Genomic DNA, 23,578 nt, shown 5'->3' with positions numbered 1-23,578 from the left:
AGACTTCTCCCTCTTTTCCTTCCCTCCTCCAATCACAAGGCAGAAATCATGTCAAGAACAAGGAGCTTGTGTAATTACTGTAGTGGAGGGAAGCAATGTCCTGGGCTCAGTACACGTTGAGCTCTACCAACAATGTCTTTTTTACTATCAGTTTAATTTTGCCTGTTTACTCAGTCAACGTCTCAATTATGACTGTCAGTAGACTCTATCTCAATCTTTTACAGTTAAAGTCATTATGAGATAAAAAAGTCAGTTATGACAACTTGATAATCATTCATAGCAAGTCATTTTTTGACAGTCAGCTCATAATCGTAATTTTTTTGTCTCATAATTATTTCAATTTTGACTTGTTACAATGAATTTTTCATAATATTGACAAACTTTGTTTTAGCTAATTTTTCTCAATTATGACTGACAATTGACTGAAAAATTCTCAATTCCGATTTGTCATAATTATAACTTATATGTCATAATTTGGATTTACCAATGCATGACTAAGATTTATTTGTTTGAAATTGTATTAAACGGTGTTAAATGTAAACACTAAAACATCAAATGCATTAAAAACAATGCATAACCAAAGTATTAAACATTAGACATGAGATTAATATGATCTGTTGAAGGGGTGAAAAAGGGAAACGGATCGGCTACCGACTACAAATCCACATAAAACATAACTTTCAGATTGTTTTATTATATAGATATGTACAGGGATATGTACATACAGTATATAAATCTGCAAGGGCTTCTGCATTTGCAACACAGCATGCAAAGAACAGAAATAAAACCGTTGTCTTTGTGAAAGTATCTGAACTATCACTCTTGACTGAATAATGAATCATAAATTATACTGACTGCAGAAAAGTCTATTTAAAACAAGTTTCATTAAAAACGCTAGTCTCCTTGCCCCACATCAGTTATTAGAGTTCAAGCAGTGTCTGCTAATGAAAAATGTAGTTCTTCAAATATTCTGATGTCGAAACCACTGAAGTGAAACATGAAGCCATTGAAGTATCGCTTACGTGTGTTTGCAGTGTCGAAACGTGTGAGCGTTATGAAGTGCAACTTACAGATAATAAAATCAAACAACACCACAACACACCTGGTCATAATATAATGGACATATTCACACAGGAGAGCTTCATCCTCATCGGATCACAACAGCAGCACTGGTCATACTATAGTAGCGTTGTTAAAGTTCATACTGATTAAGAGGTTGAATTTGCTCAGGAAACAATTCGTTGTATTTATCAAGCTGCACATTTTTTTTGACTGAATTCAGATTTCCAATAACACGGATTAGGAGACAATGTTCAGCATGCATGGAAATAGCTTTAACTAGATTTTTCAAATTTTCAGCTGATTTTTCATTCTTAAGTCATAGGTTAATTCTACAGCTTGAACTTTTTTTTATTATTATTTTTAAAAGACCATACCATAATCACATGCCACTTTTGGTCTTTTTGCCATTTAGACAACTGAATATAAATCCCACGCACTTGTTTCCTGCAGTTGAGTCACATCGCCTGGCAGCCATTGTTTTAAAGTAAACATGAACCAGAAAATGATTTAATAAGCCCTTTCCTTGTTTCCTCCTTTTCTCATTGATTAGGATTTAAACTATCCAAATACGCAGATTGGAGAATTTAAGGTCAACATGATCAACTTTGGTTCTGTGAATCCCATGCGCTTTTCTGTTTATGCCACACATAAGACAGACATCGACCACTGTACCCTTTAACACGGTACAGAAAATACTTCTTAGTCCCAAAGGACATCACAATGACTGTAAATCATAAACATAGTGTGCTTTCATTAATATACAAACAGCAGAATGATGGGTAAAAGTCGGTCAGCGCAAGTGCTGTTGCCGTATACTTGACACAAATCAAGCGCATGTTAAAATCAGATCAGAAGCTAACTAAAAAAAAAACAGCAGATGTGTTTGCAATATTCTTCTGAAAGAACAAATAATCATTCTTATACAGAAAGATACGCAAAAACATCAGTTCTAACAAATGTAGCTGTAACTTCAAGCAAAGGGCATCAATTTTGTTAAATTGCCAGGAAGTGGGGGAAAAAACATGGATTGCGGAGGATTTGGAGGGTCTAAGACGATGGTTGTTGAGGAAAAGTGATACGACGCAGCTAGTAATTACATCCCAGTGAAATGCCTGGCGGACGAGAGAAAAAAAAAAAAAAAAAAAAAAACAGTGTCGCTTGAGAAAATGTAGGAGGCGGGTCAAGAAGGGAATCACAGTCTTGTGTATTAACTTAACGAACGCAATATACACAAATAATCTGTATACAAGTTATGTACAAAACACTTCCGAAGTGTCCGTTTCCTTCATAGGTCACTGCTGCTGGCTTAGCAGAAGGAAAGATGAGGAAGGGAGAGACGAAAGGTGGAAGAGACAGGGACTTTGGTACGGTCTGGGAAGGGAAAAAGTCACCTTATTTGATTTTCACGGACCCCTTTTCTCATTTCCTGAACTGAATGAGGAACAAAAGCAGCGTTTGTTGAAAGACCAGCGGCTCCTCGCAGCATCCGCGGCGGAGAACTGCATTATAAGACACAAACCCTCGACTCGGATCGAGCCGGGAGTCTTCGTGCTCTTGCGAACGCATGGACAAGCTGGATAGCAGTAGTAGAAATCAGTAGTGTTCACCGTGACCTGCAGGATCAAGTGTTCCTCGCTCGATTCGGTTTATCTCGATGGAGTCAGGTGATGTGTGTGTGTGTGTGTGTGTTTCTGTGCATGGGAAGGAGGAAGTGACATCATGTCTCAGGAAGCTGGCTGATGTCTGTTAGGTTGGTGCCATTGAGAATGGCACGGATCCTTTCTAAGGAGTCTGCCTGCCTGATACGCTCCATTTGCACCTGAAGGGGGAACAAGAACATTGTATCTTCAGCTCTGTGTGTGTGTGTGTGTGTGAGTGAGTGAGTGGAGAATGAAAATGTGATAAAATATTATATCACCTTTCAATTGGATGAAATCATTTCACACTGACACTCTTTTTCATTAAAAACATGCACTCACTTGAGGTGGATACCCTTTTTATTTAGTGAGGCAAAAGCAGTTTTGTAAAGTAGTGTGATTCTGCCTCAAGTCATATGACTGAATGACTAGGAGAAGAAAAGAAAAGCTGCTCTCATCTCCCAGAAGGGTCTTGGCATGCTGTGTTGTGTCTCAAGCAGTGCTTCATGTTCTACTAGCGAGCTGTGTTTACCTGAAGGGTCTGGGACAGTTTGACGAAATCTCTCTGGACCTGCTCGCTGACATCCAGCTCCGTCTGAAGTCTCTGTGCCTTGTCTTTCTCTTCAAACACCTGAGTCTCCAAAGCACTCTACAACACACACATTTTTATTTATTTATTTGTAAATAAGGGTCTCACCTTACTGTATAATACAGGATTATATTAATTCAAACGAACATGCAATCTTTTGTTTGATGCAAATCTGATCTGATCGGTTTCTATGGTCTAAGAATCCTGGTTATCTCATCAACTGATCCATCACATGCACAGGAAACGGAGTGGACTCTGAACTTTGCAATGAGTTATGAAAAACACAAAGATCAGCATGAAGAAGTCTAGTGCGAAGGCAGAGCGCAGCGATCACGCGAGGGTTCAGACCTTGCTGCCGAGGGCGTCTTTCAGCTGCTGCTCCAGACTGTTCTTCAGGCCCTGGACGCTCTCCAGCATCTGGCTCTTCTCCGCCAAGCTGCTCTCCAGCTGTTGTACAAATCAGCAGATTGCTCAACAAGTACAGACAACAACAACAACAAACGATGATGATGATTAAAAATACTGTGGGAAAAATACCCCTATTATTACTACAACTATTGTGAGAAAAATACTGAAATTATCCATAAATAGCATGCAAATCATTATTTAATAATACATTGAGAAAATGCACTTCACAAATACTATTCTGCAAAAAAATAAAAAAATAAATAATTTACTGGTTTTGTGACATTTAAGCCAAAAGGTAATAAAAATCAGCCTTGAATGCCTGCCCTACCTGCTCCTTCTCACTCTTCACTCGTTCCAGTTCGGTTTTCAAGCTGGAAAAAGACGCTGTAGGTTGCAAGACATAAGAAACAAAAACTATGGTCACATGCTATTGCTGTGTTTTTCATTAGTCAGGAACAAAGTCAGTGCATGGCTAGCTCTTGACGAAAACACGCGAACAAGCCAAGCTTTCTCCTCGGTAACACAAAGAATCATTCGCTTAAAGATCTGTGTTAGTGCTGCTGACTGAGCCAGTATCAAAATTGAAAAAGTGTGACTTGACAATGAGTTCAACATGACTTGGAAATTACAAGTAAACAGTTGAGAGTGTGTTTTTAATGAATGTTTAAGCTAATATCTCCATCTCCTCGAGCTTGGACTACTACTATTGCTCTGAGCACTGCTGGGGACTTACAAACTGAAAAATATGCTACATTATAAAATTATGCTACATGAAAAACTACATTATTCAGCAGCACAAACAGCTGATGTACTGTTTCAAAACACTGTAGGTTTTTTATTACTTTAACAAGTAACAAAGCCCAACAGAGTAGCTTTAAAATAAAAATAAAAGAATACAAATTGTGTGCAGCTTTTCAGCTGAGCGATTTGAGGAAATACATTTATATTGTCATTTATCACCATGTCTGTATTAATTAGGGCTTTTTAGGGGTAGGGGTATTTTTATTAACATTTAAGTAGCATTAGTTTCACTGAGCTGAACCCAACATCATGTGAAGACATTAGTATTAGTATAGTACACAGCTAAAGTGATGTGGATGTTATAGAGAAGGTTCTGTACACAAAGTGCTAATGGGTTTGGGGGGGTGGGGGGGGGGGGTTATGACGGCGTCGGTGGTGCCACCATAGACAGACACGACCTAGACAAACACAAAGTCAGGCAAGGATTCATACCTTCCAGGATGTCTGAAAACAAGTCACCAATGCAGAGAGAAGTGAAGGAGAAAAAGACAGTGTTGAAACGCAAACCATGAGAGATAGAGAAGCAGATAAATGTGTGCATTCCTCTGATTGAAAGACTATCACACAGCCTTCAGAGAGTTTAATCAGTCTTTGGAACAGAAGTTGGACTGATATTTCAAAGCCTCAGTGTAAGCCAGTGTAAACATCCAGTGCTGCTGAGCTCAAGGTAAGTGTGGGCGGTATGAACAATCCTCTATCATCGAGTCCTTTCATAATGTGCTTATCTTGGCTTCAAATTCAACCTGAAAAGGTTTCTTTATTATAGCATAACCATGAATTTTCAATCATCTAGTGAATTAAATGTTTTTTCCATTTATTTATATATATATATATATATATATGTGTGTGTGTGTGTGCGTGTGTGTGTGTATTTTTATTTATGAAGTATATGATTGATATTTTTCAATGAATTGTGCAGCAAATGCAGTTCCTCAAATCTTGTTCTGGAGGGCCAATGCCCTGCAGAGTTTAGCTTTGACAGTGTTGAAGTCTGAACTCTGCAGGACATCAGTGCTCCAGGGCCAGATGTGAGGAGTCCTCTTATAAGCCATCATGGCGTCCAACCGTTAGCTTTCTTTGACTATCCAAATCAACTGATATCTGTAATCCACTCACCGATCTCTTCTTTACAGCCCTCTATCTCCAGCTGTAGAGTGTCCTCCAGATTCTCTTTGAGACACTGCTCTGCCTGAATCTGCTCCTTCAAGAACAGAATTTCAGCCTTCAGCTTCTCCTCCAAATGCTCCGCTGCTGTGCGCGCAGAAACAATGTCCTCCCTGTACTGCAGCACCAGCTTCTGAAGCTCCTACAGTGGCAAAATATTCCAAAACAAATTGTTTAGACTCTATAATCTGATTGGATGAGCTTAGCAGTAAAATACACAATTTCTGTGACATGTCAGGCAAATCAGATGCTACATCATTTTGCACAGTTAATTTCAACAACTTTTGATTAGGGGACAAGTATTTTTAAAACCACTTAAATAGTCTGCACTATTTTACAATTTGCACTATTGCACAAACAAAATAACCAAGTTTCACAATGTTCTAAGATTTTATTTAGCAATTTTCCAATGTCTTCCTATCAAGTTCTATGAATATATATATATATATATATATATATATATATATATATATATATATATATATATATATATATATATATATATATATATATATATATATATATAAATAAAACTGCACACTGATGCATTCCAACCAACAATGCCTTCATCAGAGTGTCTCATCAACAACTCCTAACCATGATTAAATAAAAGCCTTTTCTGCAGAATTACTGTTATTTGACTATTTTTTACTATGCTGCTTAAAGAAGGTGGACCAATCAAACACTTTACGATCAAGACATGTTATAAACAGCTAGATGAAATTCAGTGGAACTGTACAGAAGGTGCTGTGTTACCTGTACAGTGGCGGGCATGTGAAAGTCCTCTTGCTGCTGCAGCGTCATGTGAAGTCTGTGTTTACCCTGAAGACTTTCATTATCTCTCTGCAGTCTGTTCAGCTCTTCGGTCACCTGCTCTCTGGACTGTAGCAGCACAGCCTGAACACACACACACACACACCACTTAGTCTACTAAACCCTCTAGAAGCCATAAAAACATATTTCCAAGTAAAGTGGAAAACGAACCATTATAAAAGAGGATTTTTAAAGAAATCTGCCAATGGAAACATCAGTGACCTTGAGAGATTCACAAAGCATTCCTCAGGTAATAACTAACCGACAGAAACCTTTCAAAGGTGATTTATTTAGGGTATCATGTCACAACAGCGTCAGGTTTATACCTCAATAGTGCAACTTTAGATTCGAAACAGATGTGCCTCAAGAAAGTCCAGAAAGCATGAACACTAAATGCCAAAATAAACTTTTACGCAGTAGTACAAATCACACAGACATGAAGAAATTCAAAACAGGACTAAATCTAAACCAAGTCAATGTTGCTGTGTAAGAGTGTGTGTTTTTGGTCATACCATCTGTTCCTGGGTGTTCCTCTTGGCCAGGCTGAAGGCCTGTTGGAGAGCGCTTATGAGAGACTCGGACTCCTGAACTTTCTGCTTCAACTCTGAGATCTGTGCACCAGACAAATGAAGATCACTGAAGTCGTTTGACTCGGAAGAAGAGTAACATTCAGAGCAGTCTGCACGTTCTTCACTTTTATGAAAAATACTGTGAAGACACTGTGGCTGTCTAACCAGGCATAAGCCAGTTTCCATTTTTGTTAGTATGCTTCCTTAGGGGTGGAAACATAACCCTTAACATAACATCTAAAGATGAACAATTACTGCACTTTCCTCACTGTATATGATGCTCCAGTTTGCATGTATGCAATCCAATCCAACAGATTTGTGCTTCCCTAAGTCCATCAGAGAGATGAGCTTTACCTTGCCAGTAGTTTCCTCATTGGCCTGTTTGACAGAGTCCTCTAACTCCTGCTTCTCATTCATGGTCCGCTCCAGCTGATCGTTCGCCTGCCGCAACATGGCCTGAAGCTTTTTAACCTGAAGGCACCACCAAAGGAAGTTCACTGTATGACAATCCTACAGAATGGCACTTTGAATCATTTCATTATGCATCTTGTACGTGACTTTAGCGGCTTAAAAAACAAACCTGATCTCGCGTCTCGGCCTCTTGTCCCTGAATGACCTGCAGCTGTTTCTCATAATTAGAGCACATATCACATCGCCGCCCCAACTTCCTTCCAGCGTTCTTCAGCTGGGGTCAAACCACACCAAAAACAAACACAGAAAGTATTATTGCGGATTCATTTCAAACAACTGGATGCTACACTGTTGTCACGTGACCTTGTTACATTACGTTTAAACAAGCAGTGTCCGGTTATCAAATAGAGTTAAAATGATTCAAAAGTCACACATTTTTGATCCAAATCATTCATTAGAATGTAAACGGAATGTGCATTGCATTGTGGGATTCAGTGCCCTGCATTTCAAACAGAAATCTGTTTTTGCAATGAAGGACCATCAGTCAGCAAGTTTTACAAAACTTCATTTTGAAATGGACATTAGTGGAAGCAATGGCAACTTACAGTTCAATGAGTCAGATGTTGATCCAGCAAACTGATTCAATGAAGGATTCATTACAGTGATTCGAACCTTATAGCTTAAATGAACTGGCTATGGTTACACTTCATGTTTCTGATTTACTAAAAAGAACCAGCTCAAAAGATTCATTTGTTTGGAAACTGAACTACCAATGCACTGGTTGCACTGGATGTTTGGGTTTCTCTAAAAAGGAAGGCTCAGAAGAGGCATTTGTTCATGCAGTTGGACAATGCTTGCACTGTAGGCTTCTAATGGCCATATAAAAGCAAATGTGGTTGATCATTCATGAATTTTGTGGATTTAAAAAAAAAAATCCATACTTAACAGTAAAATTCCATTTAGTACAAAAAAGCAAAATGATAATATGCCACGCCCACTACAAACATAACCATAACTCGTTTCAGATCACAACAAAGAAAACAAAATAATGACAGCTGAAACAAACTAAATCAGCCCCTAAAAAGCGTCTACTATCTGACCTCTTGCTGCAGCAGATTCCACTCGCTCTCGTTGACCAATCGGTAGCCAGACGGAGGAAGGTAAGCTGTATCGGCAATATGAGAGATGCTGGAGAGGAGTGATGCGGTTTCTTCTTGCTCTGGGGTCATGGCCTTAATGGCCTTCTCCTGGTCCTTGGTGAGGAGAAAGTGTCCCGGCTGGAGGGATGACATGGAGGAGGTGTCCATGCTGTCAAAGCCCCCACAGTCTGCCCCCACTAGAGGACCAAAGTCTGACTCGTCCAGCTGGCTGGCTGACTTGGCCTTGTTGTTTTGTCCGCCCAGCCCGTGAGACTGTAAGGCCCCTCCTGAGGAACCCAGGCTGTCAGTGGACTGCACCCTCCGAAGCCCATCCTTATAAGGGTCAGAGGCGTCCGGACGGCTCGGGGTGTCTGCGTCCAGAGAGTGTAAAGAGCTGTGGATGCTCTGGCTGAGATGGGACTGAAATGAGAAAAAGAAAAGAAAAGAAGATGCTTAACATTTAAGGAAACGTACAGTCAACATTGTTGATTAGATGTTAACAATAATTCACTGAAATCCTATTTACATAGCATTCAGCGATCATTTCTGCACTGCAGAAAGTCCAGGCATAAAAATAAACAGTATCACGCAGAATGTTGTGACATTTGTGACATTAAGGATTAATAAATCAACAAAGGGGCTGTGACCACATTATCAAATTGAGATATTTTTTCATGTTTACATTTCACACACACACAAAAAACCTGTGTTGGGAAGCACTTTGTTTGCCAAAAAATAAAAGGAATCGTTACATTTAATTTGATTACATTTTAAAGATTATTTACATTCTTATTGTTTGGTTGCCTTTGATTACTAATTTTTTTTTAGATCATATATCCAGAAAGAAGACAAAGAAATAATAATAATAAAATAAAATAATAAAACACCTCTTCTATGGAGAGTCCGAGCAGAGAGTCCTCCACTGCTTCTGCATGCTCTGTCCCATCATCCTCACTGGCCTCTTTAGCCTGACTCAGTCTCTCCTTCTCATCCTCTTCCTGGACAAATATGCAAATACTTATCAGTATCAGTACATATCAGTAATCGCAAGACTAACCAGGAGTCCCCAAGACGATAATGCAACAAGTGATAAATACTCTCAGAATTTAAGAAATGCCCCCCTTCAATTCATAAAAATAAACTAGAAGTGAACTGACACCCCACAGGCTCCTGAATTGGAACTTGAATCAGAAGTTACTGAAATTCCAACAACAACAGATATCATGTCAGTCAAAAAAGGCATGTTAAAAAAAAGAACCATTAATACCAGTGACGCTGTATCAACAAGATCAACCCTCACATAAAAATACTGATACCAAAGAAGAGGGGATAAATTAATTAAGGTCTCATTGAAACATTACATAAAAAGGCACAGCTAATTATGACATTTATTATAATAGGGTTATGTGAATATTGTTTTAAGTTCATTGTTTTAATAACTCAAACTATAGTGTTATACTATTTGTAATGTTCTGTAAAGGTTATAAACTTAATTATATAAAGACAAATATGCATTTCTGATAACAGATCACTGTAAATTGAAATATAGATGCATGCATTTTCTGAAAAACTGTTTTGAAACAATGTGTATTGTAAAAAAACACTAAAAATAAATTAATAAACAAAGGCCTGAAATATTTAATGGCTGGAATTATTTAATAGGAGAACATAAAAATAAAAAACACGCACATTTAACAGAGGCATCGGTATCAGTGATCGTGCCCTACATTCATACCACTTAGTAAAAAGATTACAAGGAACAAATAATATTGAATAATTCCAAATATTAAATATTTAAAATATGGTGTTACCGTGACTCTTTAATGTCTTTCCGTAGTAATTTGGAGAATGTGAAATATTTTTTTTTTTTTATTAATCAACATCCCTCCTGATCTATAGATAACGATTCAAAGATTGATCTAGTGCTTCTAGACATACTCTATATGTTGTAATAAATTTAAAATGTTTATGGGTAATACATAGTTTGGTCTTAACTCCTGCTTCATAATGTTTTGGATTAAACTAAAATGTTCTGACTGGCAAAGGGTTTTTCAGAGCTTCATGAAGCATTTTAGCTTTTAGTAAGAAGAAGAAAAAAAAAACTTAAATCTGGAAGCTTGTTGCTTCATGTCTGGTTAGGACACAGTGTAAACAACCAGATCTTTTATAATTCTTAAACAACCTCAACTGAGAATTGGTTTAAGCCTGAGCTTTAGAACTGATTTAATGAATGCATCCAGTTCATTAAACAACAGAAGTACCTGGTCCCTCTTCTTCATCTCCTCCACCTGCCGCAGCTGCTCGGAGGACAGAACGCTCTCAATGCGCTGCATGTCTTGCATCAGCAGCCGCTGTGACTCTAGGAACTGATCGTTGGCACGGTGCCAAGTGTGTTTCAGCTGATTGTGCTGCTGTCGCTCCAACTCCAGCAGGTGAACCACTGGAAGATAAGCCACCATTCAAACTGGGCATCACTCAACTCAAATCAACTGGCTATGTACTCAGAATGAGACATAAAGGTCTCTAGCCTATCACGGCTCTTCAATACCAGCATTTCATTCACAGTCGCAAGTGAAAATTACTGTGCGAATGTGAAAAAAACAGTGAAAAAATGGACACCTTATCAAAATGTATGATGTAAAATACTAATGCATAACCTTGTAACGAATAAACTACATTTTACATTTGAATTGAGTTTATTACTATATAAGTTAAGTAGGGGAGGGTTCACGCAGGATGCATTTGTTCTATTTTTGTGCGACTGACAGTATGCTTAATTCAGTTAAATGCTGAATTTAAAGGCAGTGTCTAGTTAAAAATATTTGAACTTTAAAAACATGGTTTCAGACCTTGCATTCTGTTTCTGAATGCAAAAACACATCCTGTATGCACTTCCTTGTATGACACTAAGGTATAGAATAGTTGCAAACTGCAATGCTTTTCAACAACTAAAGTTACTGTTAAGTGTTATGACTACATATTATCCATTCAAAAAAAATGTTACGGTAAGATAAACGTAAAAAAAGAAAAGAAAAATGCTAATATTGTAAAAAATGTAATTACTTTAAATTACATTGTTATTTAAAATATATTAAGAATAACATTTAAAATAAATGTTTTCTATTTGAATAAATTTTATTCTAAAATGTAATTTAACATGTCATTTATTCCTGAAAGCTGAATTTACAGCAGTCATTAATCCAGGCTTAACGGTCACATGATTCTTAAAACACAAAATTATTATGCTGATTTGGTGCTTAAGAAACGTTTATTATTATTATGAATGTTGATAACGGTTATGCTTTTTTAAATATGAATCTTTAATTAATTCTTAAAACAATGGAAGTTCAAAAGAACATCACTTGTTTGAAATATAAATTTTGTAACATTTTAAATGTCTTTACTCTCACTTCTTATCTTAATGCAGCCTTGCTGAAAACTAGTAGTAACTTCTAGTAGTAACCAAAACAAGTAAATGTAAATGTAAAATTACATGCAGAAAAAAAAAAACTTTGTGTTCTATGAAACTAAAATGTTTGCATCACAGTATTTTGGTCGTATACCTTCATGTAGTTCTTTCCGAAGTTTTTCTGCGTCCTCTTGAAGGACAGATTTCTGGGTGTTGAGGACAGCAACATACATCTCCAAGTCTGTTCGGCAGGATTTCTCAGCCTCCAGGACGTGATTGAGCTCCTTCACCTGGGAATTCACCAAGCACATGTTTCAAACTTTGTTTTTCATGATTAAAAGCATCCATAAACGGAGGCTCACACAACCTTTACACTTCAGTGTCACATAGCGGATTCAAAATGAACATTTTATGTTTGATAATAAACTGGCAGACTCATCTACAAGCTTTCATCTTTACTACTGACTGAGTTAGCTGCTGGGTCATTGACTTTGACCAGCTTTTACAAGACTCAGCTGATTTATTGCTCATTCCTAGAGCCAAAACAATATCACAGTCACAATCATAACTGATGTCTATAATTTTATACTTATACTGTCCTACAAAGGCAAAAGACCTCAACTAAGAGTGTGAGATAAATTAGTTTAAAAAAATGTATTTGTCCAGACAAATTAATTATAGGTAGGACACTGGATATCTGGCATTTCGATGTTTCAGTAATGATTTTTACTCCTCTTTTGAAGTTACTGTACTCTGCCTTTGCATTGTCGGCAAAAAGTGAACATACAGTAATGTGACTGTATAATTTTTTTTTCTGATCGTAACAATCAGATAAAAAGTTAAACGTGAGTGGATACCATTTTGCATGTCAAAAGAGGCAAGACGTAGGCTACTTAAAGGATGCAAGACATAATGCTCAGCATGTTTGTGGATTTAACATCTCCGTTGACGTTCACTGCCATGGATTTTATCGGGTTAAAAGAAAATGTAGGATATGGATTTATCTGTGAACTGTTACTACTGATTGTGTGTGATCATGCTATGCTGTCACGGCATTCGAGTCCACGGACGGCCTCAGACTGACATGCTGGCACTAAGAGAATAATCTGCATTATAAAAAAGAAAGAAAAAGTATAAAGAGTATTTACGATTAATTACTGGTGCCTTAATTACTTTATATAAGTTATTTAGTCTTTGCTTGTTTACAGTGCTTTGTTATATGGAGCAATTTGGTAGTTCACGATCTGTCTGCAATTTGTTAGACAAACGAATTATATAGATGTATAAAATAACACAAGTTATGCCGTAATTTAAATGCAGCAGACTTTAATGGACAGAATAGGCAGAATACCGTATAACTCCAGACCAGCACAGTCATTTTAGATTGAAACAAACGCAGAGCACCGTAACTCAATTTGACTTTCTCTTGAGCTTTTAGAAGTTACTGTCAAGATAACCAATTACTTTCTCAAAAAAGAAAGAAATTGACTAAAGATACTTATCCACATGATAATGTAGGTCTTGAATGTCTCAAAAATATCAATAACTCATTTCCGACCAAAACAAAGTTACGGTCTTTTGCCTTTGCACGGCAGTATACAACCATGATTCTTTCATCTAGGTGTGAAAAATTGTCTATTCACAACGTCATGATAAGCACATGAAAGGAACGAAATTGCATAGAAATGAGTCACTTCTAATAATATATCTGAACAAAACAGTCTTGCTCTCAGTTCCACTTTTTTAAATTACGTCTAACCTTTGCTGCCTCGAGTTCCTTAACTCGATCTTCTGTGCTTGACAGTTTGGCCTTCAGCGCTGCAATCTCACTCTCCATTGGCATCACCACCGAGCGTAGCTTCTCTGCGTCCTCCTGAGCCTAGATTGAAACAAACCCAAGCTCGCTAAACACACCCAGTACCAACATGATGCAAACACTCAATTCAGAGAAAATGGCTGTACATCTCTTTAACAGTTCAGGGAAGTAAAAAGCTAAAAGTAAATCTGACCTTCTTCATCTCGTTCTCCAAATTCTCCTCCTCCTGTCCCTCAGAAAGACGGCGGCGGAGCTCAGCTATCTCTCGCTCCACTCCATCACGGTACTGTGCCCACTGAGCGCGCTCCTGCTCCAACTTCTGCTGGGACCGCAACTTAACTTCTCGCTCTGCATCTGAACATGCACGTCAAGATAAGGATTTATGCATCAAACAGAAAGCCTCAAAAAACAATTTACATTCACGAGATCAGAGATCAAAATGTAGAAATCTTGCGAATCCTTCCCTGCCTAGATAGGGTTCATTAATGCCAATTTAACAAGTCTTACATTGAATCTTAACTCACAGACGCACTGCGGACTTCTGTCTATACACATCATGTGCTCCTTGAATGCTAATATATTAAATATATTGGCTAATATAAAAATACATTCAGTGACCAACATGAGTGAAGTGCATTTAACACATTTTACTGGAGACAGACTGATTATCGGTATGTCCAGCAGTGCTTAAATATTAGGTTTACAGATAAATGGCAGAAAAAAACTAAAACTTACAACTCTCAAAACTGTATACAGGCACATAACTAAAAACACACTCTTATGATCGCCAAAACTGAATCAATCTGATAAAAAAATACAGTTAAAAAAATAATATTATGAAACATTACAATTTAAAATAACATTTCAAAAGTTTCAAAGTATTTTTTAAACTATAATTTTTACAAAATATTTTTGTTAATTCAAGTAAAGCTGAAATAAAATGAAATAAATATCAGATGAAAAAAAAAATGTTGTTGTCCTGGCAGCTAAAAAACATAATTACATTAACTGGAAATAATCAAAAACTAAAACTCAACTAAAGCTAGAACTGAAAAATAAAAAACCTAAAAAGTAACAAAAATTGACGGAATCGTGGAATCCAGTCATAAAAACTGAATTTACTATATAATAGGGCTGTAACGATATGCGATATGAAATCGACATACGCAGGTCCACGAATCTGTATCGCGATTTGAGAAGGCAGAATTGCGACACACCCCTCCTAGAGTTATCCTTCCTGTCCAGATCCAATGCTACCAGATCCAATGCTAATTAACATTTTTAAATATACTAAGTATTATTTGAAGTTAACATTATAAAATACGTTTGAAGGAGTCTATTAACGCGGATACGCGTTATGAGTCATTCTCTCCTGATAACCCCGAAAAGAACTTAAATTACACTTTCAGTTTTAATCGTACAGATAAGAGCAATACATCAATCGAATCTGTAAAGGGTCTACCGTTTTTGGATACAGACATAATAACAACAAAACTTTGTGCACTTATCTTTATTAGTATTTTAGTTTTTAAATAAAAAAAAAGGTCTTTACCAGTGAGACTAAATAAAAGTATGCTATATAAATGCATTATTCCAAAATGTTAAAATCAAATTATGTTGGTGCGAATAAAAAGATGCAAAGTGTTTCATTCATCCGATAAAAAAAAACAAAAAAAAAAACAATTAGGGTAATGATTAACATCTATATTTTTTTTACTTGAGCCAATGAAAAATAAATAACTATTGTCTCAAGTTAAAAAATATAGATGTGAATCATTACCCTAAAACGTTTTAATTGGATGAATGAAACACTTTTAGGTAACACTTTAGTATAGGGTCCAATTCACACTAATAACTAGTTGCTTATTAGCATGTCTATTATTAACATATTGGCTGTTTATTAGTGCTTATAAAGTACATATAATGCATGACATCCATAATCCTACCCAATACCCTAAACTTAACAACTACCTTATCAGCTATTAATAAGCAGCACATAAGGAGTTAAATGAGGCAAAAGTCATAGTAAATGGTTAGTTAATAGTGAGAATTGGACCCTAAAATAAAGTGTGACCCACTTTTTTTCAGTGTGCAAAAGCAGGTGATTTTAAAATCAAATTAAGTCGATGTCATTTTAAGGTAAAATAAAAATAATCATCCTATACAAAACTGACGTTTACTTCTGGCTTTGAAAACGTGTATGCAAGTTATACTTAAAAAAAAAAAAAAAAACATTTAAGTTTTGTCACAGTTTAGTATGTTTCGTTTCTCATCCAACACACAGGAAGTTGAGCTGAACATCCCTTCACTGTCGCGAGGGCACGAACAGATACAGTACGTTCACGCAGCTGCAGTGAGCAGGAAAGGGACTCTTATTGGTGTGTTAGTACACCAATAGCTGATCGCTTCCTGCTATCTGTGCCTCAGACATGTAGCTCTGCACTTCCAGCGCTGAACGGCTGCCCGTGTCCTGTGCACAGATTTCGAAATATTTCCACACACAGCGAATTATTACAATTTAGTCTGTGCATGCGTGCGCACAAAAAACAGCCGTTTGCTGTATTTTAAGCAAAAACTGTCCGGTTCTGATTTATGGCCGGTCAACCGGTGCAACCCTACACAGGACTGCTGAATACTGGATGTTATTCCCTTTTCACACCATTCTTTGTAAACCCTAGAAATTGTTGTGCGTGAAAATCCCATTAACTGAGCACATTGTGAAATACTCAGACCAGCCCATCTGGCACCAACAACCATGCCACACTGAAAATTGCTTAAATCACCTTTCTTTTCCATTCTGACATTCAGTTTGGAGTTCAGGAGATGGTTTTGACCAGGAACACACACCTAAATGCATTGAAGCAACTGCCATGTGATTGGTTGATTAGATAATTACATTAATGATAAATTGAACAGGTGTTCCTTATAATCCTTTAGGTGAGTGTATATGCATATATATATATATATATATATATATATATATATATATATATATATATATATATATAGACTGTGTCTGTGAATATTAAACTCCGACTCCGAAGTGTGTAATAATATAGCCTACACAAAGCATATCCAGTCCCTCCAGAAAAACGTGATTATGCGATCGCCTGATTTAATGCATAATCAGCCAAGGGCCGCATAATTTTGCGGGGGTCGCATTTTTTCAAATACGCCGCGCTTTCGCCGCATAAATTGCCGATTTCAGGAAGCAAAATATGCGGGGGTAGCATGATTTCATAATAATAATAATTTTCGTTGCAAAAGTCACATATATCTTAGCAGAAAGTTGAAAAATGTTGCGTTTACTTCACACAAGTAAATCGTAAATTTCCCAATGGGAACCTTATGAAGTGACGTAATTGCGCGACGTGAACATCATCTGTGAAGCCCAAGGTGAAACCAGGGTGAAGGACGCAAATCATTCTCATCTGCCAACAAAAATAAGCGCCAAAGACCACACGAAGCAGTGTGTTACATGACAGTGGGGGCAAATTATTTTGAGAGAGGGATGAGGATGAGGATGGCGAATGATAGGCCGTTAGTTTTCATTTTCACAGTGGACTGTTGTAGTTTCATTCAGAAGTTGATGCACCTCTACAGTTGTAAGATTGTTCTTTTTTGTTACAGAATAGTACCAAAACCTTACAGTTGTAAGTATATTAGTAGTATGTAAAATAATTTACTTTGCAGTAAGAGATTGCACTTTGCAATTCCTGTAAAACAGCATTTGTATATTTGTGTGAATATTTTATTTGTATTCATTTTTACAGAAGTTGTTGAATATTCCTTTTGTAAAGCTAGATAACTTGTTTGACTCAATGTTTTGTAAGTTTGAGCCATGTGTTAATTAAGGTCTGAAATAAAACAGAATGAGAACTTAAATATTCTGTGATTTAGTATGCTTGCTTATCATAGGAAGTCATAAGAAATGACTCTTTACAGTAAGGTAGTAGCCTAGTGACAACAGGGTGTTGGGGGGGGGGGGGGGGGGGGTCACCTTTTTTTCTCTTTTTCATCAAACTGCAGTTTTTGCAAGTTCCCGCAACTTCATCAAAAATTTTGTCTAAAGAATAAAATTAAAGTGGCTTGATGGCATTGAAGGGTGCTATCTTTAATTTGCTCCTTGCAAAATGTATTTCACTTTCTATTATTACTCAAAGGAGTATTAGACTTGTCGTACAGCAGTTCAGTCACCTTCAGGACAGTGATGAATGATTATGTTACAGTTTCAAACAGCAGAAATAGGACAATAAATAAAAAGTGGTTCAGCGTATCGGTTATCAGACACTAGCATGAAAATAATCAGTATCTTATTACCTTTCATAATAGCCTGCAGTGACGCCACCTCCTCGTGCCACTGCTGCTTGACCTGGTCGATGGCTTCCTGCTTTGTGTTCTCAGAGACGGTGGCCACCGCTTTGATGGTCTCCATCTCTGCTTTAGCCTCGGTCAGCTGCATCTGCACACTGCTCAGCTCTGTCTGGGCCTTGTCCAGGATAGCAGCCTGCCTCTTCAGTTCCTCTGAGATATTTACGGGACAAGAGCAAAGGTTTATGTAAAGGAACTGACAGCTTCAGTTCCATAAGGCCACTAGCACCAGTTTCACTATCACAGCATGTCCTCATTATGATGTTTTAACTTTGACTAATAATTGGAATCTGTTGGCAAACTTATTCATTACTTTTTTCCACTTCTGATTGGATCAGCTGCGACATTTGTATTAAGTGTAAATGGAGCCTTGTCTTCAGATCCCTGCTAACATTGTTAGAAAAGTCTTGAAATCTATCCGGCTTAATCCTGCCCCAGGACATATTCACTGTGAAATAAAGATATATGATGACGGCTGAACTGTTTGTTTGTGGTTCAGTCTACTGTATCTATGTGTGCATCCATGCACAATGTGTTATGGATGCATTACACATCTATTGAAATAATTTGTTTTCCCTTTAAAACTGGATGTGATGATGAACTACACCTGTGAACCATATGAACTCAAGAACTAACTTCATACATCCACCGAAAAAAATATATAAATAAAACAAACAAAAAAATCAAATAAAAATAAAACTATACAAACAAAAATAAATAAAAAAATCAAATAAAAATGCAAACTAAAAACAAAAGCAAATAAACTATACAAACACAAATGAATTAAAAATAAAATAAAAACGCAAACTAAAAACAAACAAAAGCAAATAAACTATACAAACACAAATGAATAAAAAATAAAATAAAAACAAACAAAACAAGCAAATCTAAAAACAAATATTTTAAATAAAAAACTTTTTTCTGTATCTTAGTGGTCTATCAGCAGATATTTTAAACAACATATTACCTTCTTTGGACAGATAGAGTTCCTTAAATTTGGCCCGCTTCTGGTTGAACTCCATCTCCAGCTGTTGTTTGAGCTTCAGGAAGTCGGTTCGATCCTGCTCCTGCTCGGCCGCGCGCTGCTGAAGAACCCCTGCTGGAGCAATAACACATCCATCAGTGCCACACATTCACAAAAATCTACACCTCCAACCTCGGAAAGGCACTTTGGCTCTTTACACTCGGGAATAAAATATATGTAAATCAATATGGGACACAAAAAAATTATGGGAAAAAAAAATGAATAAAAAGTTCTTAGGAGACTGAGATAATCATGCTTGCTTGGCTAAAGAATAGAAGTGTTGTGTTAGTACACTGACAGTGTCTCTCTCCTTTTTATTTTTTCCTTTAGATTTTTTGTAAAAAAAAAAATTATAGTATTTGTTTAGGTATTTTTATTTATTGTTCAAAGATACACTACCATTCTTGGTCAATTATGATATTGTTAAATGTTAAATATTATTGCATTTTACGCATTCAACGGTTTTCTGTTGAATACATTTCAAAATTTAATTTATTGCTGTGATAGCAAACGATGTCACATGTTCACGTCACATGAAAAAAAAGGTTCCAGGAATCCATTACTTCAGTCTTCAGTGTCACATGATCCTTCAGAAATTATTCTATTTACTGCTCAAGAAACATTCTTATTATTCTCAATGTTTACATTTTTCGTTCAAAATTTTATTTTCAGGATTCTTGATGAAGAAAAATTATAGATGTATAAATAGATGTATAAAATATAAATGTCTTTCATTTTCTTAATATTCAAAATTTGGGTTGTATTTGTACTAATTAGAAGCAAATAAAACTTTAGTCCGATGAATAATTAAAAGACAGCTGACATTCTTTGGAGTTTACATGTTGGGAATTTTATTTGGGACAACTTGGTTTCTCATTCACTAATCAAACATGTCACGGCCCTCTCTTGCTCTTTGGACCTTTACAAAGCTACTTTGATTTCTTTACTGAGGTTCGGAGCAGTAGGCTTTTCAAGTGTTATAAAATATCCCTTTTTCCCCTAAACATGTGATAAACTCCATGATCAGCAACCAAAGACTACAATTATTATGAGCCCGGTGACATTTTACTGCTTAGAATTGAATAACTCATATAAAAAAATACATTTAATACATAAAAATGAATATAATAGAAATGACTATGTGAATGAGATGATGTTTCAGATATTTGATTTAATCAGAGCCACCTGTGATATGAATAAAGCTTGATTAATAGCCATTATTCTAGCTGGCAGATTCATTTAAACATAGGTCAGTGAACCCCGAATATGTCAGGACAGATCATACATCTCTATTGTTTGGTTTTACTTTAATTAGGCCTAAATATGAGTTTTTACAAACAAATATGCAGTATTGCAGCAAGTGTCTGTTAGATCTGTAAAAAGATGACTCCACCCACAGCAACCACAGGCCTTCAGGGATGACAGATGACTTTTTATCTAAACTTAACCTACACCAAAAATGTAGCTCAACGGGATCGAAGCAGCATGTGCATAGACTTAAGAACTGAAAAGAATTGTTCCCATTAAATGTCATTGGAGTTATACCGGACAATATTAAAGGAATACTTCATACAAACAAAAAAGGAAAATTTGCTGATTATCAGGTCATCGCAAATGTAGAGGAGTTTGTTTCTTCATCTGAACAGATTTGGAGAAATGAAGCATCACCAGTGGATCTTCTGCAGTGAATGGGTGCCGTCAGAATCCAAACAGTTGATAAAAACTTCACAATAATCCACAAGACTCCAGTACAACAATTAAAGTACAATGGGGTGGAAAACTGTTTGTAATAATAATAAAAAAATATATATACACACATCTCATCAAGAAAAATTTTAGCTTCAAATAATTGGTTATGGCTAATTCAGCAGTCATGTTGGAATCAGGAGAGAAATAAACACAGATCAAGCACTGTTTAGCGAAAACTATTGTGGCTGAGAGAGCTGTAAAAAAAACACATGAAAATTAAGAAAATCTATTTGACAACACATATGCTGCAAACTTTCACAACACAACCAAATACAGAAATATTACAATTAAACAGCTTTTGGACTGTGGATTACTTGATTAAAAATATCACAATAATCCACAACCCTCCTTCTGACGGCACCCATTCACTGGAGAGGATCCAATGGGGAGCGAGGGATCTAACTGTTTAGAAACAAACTTATCTACATCTTCTGTCCTGAAGCTGAGAGAAGTTTCAACAAATTTTACTTTTTGGGTGAGCTATTCCTTTAATACACTGCAGAGGCGTAACTACTATCTTCACAACAAACAAACAAAGAACATACATAACATCACAGAACATTTTTTCTTTTTAATCCCCTATTGGTACATCCAGTCATAAACTGAGTCCTTTATATTATTCAAGCAAACAACACACACACAAAAACAAGAACACTTTTTGTTAGTGCTTATGTGGCATATACATCAATATACATATACGTCAATGCATGGCTGAAATAACTATGTACATCAAAACACTGTATAAACGGAGATGCATGCGAATAACGTCATCATCTGAACAACATTGCAAACAAAAACAAGCAGACATGATAATCAATGACTTAAAACATATACAAGCAACCCCCTGTCTGTCCTGTCAGTTCAGCTGTCATCAACATGTTGATCATATAAACACGCGTTTGTGTAACCAGACGAGCCAGTGCTTTGTGCAAGAAGCATCGACACATTTCAAGCATGAAAGCATCATATGAGTGTTTTCATAAGTAGGCAAAGCTCGTTTTCAGCCGGTTAACTGCTGCTTGCTAATCCGTGCACGAACAGGCCGCAGGCCTACAACGAGCACAGCTAAATCAGCACGATAAACCTCTCCTTGTGGCGAAAGACGCTTACCGTCATGTTGTGGCGGCCGGGAGGATCCCGAGGCCTGCTCGGCCATGGTTTCCCGGTGCTGAGTTTAGGAAAGCGGCTCACTGAAGGAAAGCGAGGAGCGCCCAGCAGAACAGGCTACTGGAGACTGAGCAACGTCATTGTAGAAATAACACGCACTGCGCATGCGCGCACCGAATGGGCGGAGCTGCGTTCAGTAACTCATGAATAATGAATTTGACATTCTGTTTGCGTTCTTTATATTTATTATTAATTTTATAAATGCAATTTTATTTTTACTGTTTGTACTGTATATGTGTCTTGTTTATTTTTAATTTATTAATCAGTTTTAATAAATACATTAATGAACAATTCACTGACTTTTCAGATGAAACCCTCTACGCAACAAAAATAAATCCACACACACAAAAATTATAATAAAAAAAAGATCAGCAAATTGTCCATGACACTACTACAATTATGCACAACCAAGGAAACAATAGAAACTATCAATAAATTAATAAACAAATAAATTAATTAATGAACAATTCACTGAATGGACATCCTCCACTTTACCATAATAAACCAACCAACCAGCCAACAAATACATAAAAAATGCTGAATGTAATGCACAATACCCACTATACTACAGTAAATAAATAAATAAATAATCAATCAACCGATCAATCGCAGAACAATTTAGAAAAAAATTGCTTTGTGTTGTGTTCACGTATTCCTAAGTTTTAGGACCTTGTTAAATAAAGAAGGAGAGTATGTTTGCTACCAAACATGAGACTGATTCAGTTATTTGCACCATCTCTCTGTCTGTCTCTTGAGCTCATTTCCTAAAAACAAAGTCGATTTACAACTAACAATATACTTCTGGGAGTCCTAAGGCTTATGTTGACCACAATAAATAAGTAAATAAGCACCTGAATAATCCACGGCCCACGCCCACTATACCACAACAAATAAATAAACAAATAAATCCCCCAGGGCACGCCCACTGTAGACGTGTAGCCCCTTTCTGTAATGACAGCGAATTGCATGCCTGGATTCAGATCTCTGCAGAATAGCAGAAGTTTTACACCATCTTTCAGTCTCTCTCTCTCTTTCACTCTCTCTAGAGAGAGAGCGAGAGAGAGTTCAACTCTCCGCTACTAAGAAAACACACACAGACCTACAGCTTGAGTGTGAAAGACGGGTAGGCGAACAGAGGCTGGGAGGTCTGAAGATTTTAATAATTTATTTAAAATGCCCAGATGTTTGTGACACTTCTGTAATTGGCATTTTACAGAACATGTGAAAGGCCAATGTGATCTATACTGAAGACAAAGGTAATTATGTTTCATCTGATTTTCATTTTCACTAACATTTACGAACAGCCATTGTAAAACTGGTTTCACGAAATAAAAAAAAATTAAATAATAAACAAGTGTAGATTATAAATTACTAGCAATACCAGTGTGGTTTAGAATACAGAAACACATCATTACAGTATTTAATTGGTTATTTATTTTTTAGTAATAT

General features: G+C 36.6%; 1 protein-coding gene across 2 annotated transcripts; it reads right to left on the bottom strand.

Moving 5' to 3' along the window:
- Window positions 1-674: 674 nt before the first annotated feature.
- Window positions 675-22,216, bottom strand: LOC127995245 (rab GTPase-binding effector protein 1). 2 transcript variants are annotated; one of them, XM_052591862.1, is made up of 18 exons: window positions 22,073-22,216; window positions 19,157-19,288; window positions 18,139-18,342; window positions 14,012-14,172; window positions 13,762-13,881; window positions 12,157-12,292; window positions 10,855-11,033; window positions 9,481-9,591; window positions 8,555-9,013; window positions 7,624-7,728; window positions 7,398-7,514; window positions 6,987-7,085; window positions 6,418-6,558; window positions 5,614-5,803; window positions 4,025-4,080; window positions 3,637-3,735; window positions 3,232-3,348; window positions 675-2,881 (listed from the first exon to the last, which is right to left on the bottom strand). In XM_052591862.1, exons 1-18 carry the CDS (start codon window positions 22,116-22,118, stop codon window positions 2,780-2,782), a joined length of 2,574 nt encoding a protein of 857 aa, XP_052447822.1. In that variant the 5' UTR covers window positions 22,119-22,216; the 3' UTR covers window positions 675-2,779. The 2 variants fall into 2 exon arrangements, with proteins under 2 accessions (XP_052447822.1, XP_052447823.1); XM_052591863.1 differs by having other exon boundaries at window positions 19,157-19,285; window positions 22,073-22,210.
- Window positions 22,217-23,578: the final 1,362 nt, after the last annotated feature.

The sequence above is a fragment of the Carassius gibelio genome, chromosome A5, assembly GCF_023724105.1.
Source record: "Carassius gibelio isolate Cgi1373 ecotype wild population from Czech Republic chromosome A5, carGib1.2-hapl.c, whole genome shotgun sequence".
NCBI lineage: Eukaryota > Metazoa > Chordata > Actinopteri > Cypriniformes > Cyprinidae > Carassius > Carassius gibelio.
This window is presented reverse-complemented; position numbering and strand designations above follow the sequence as displayed.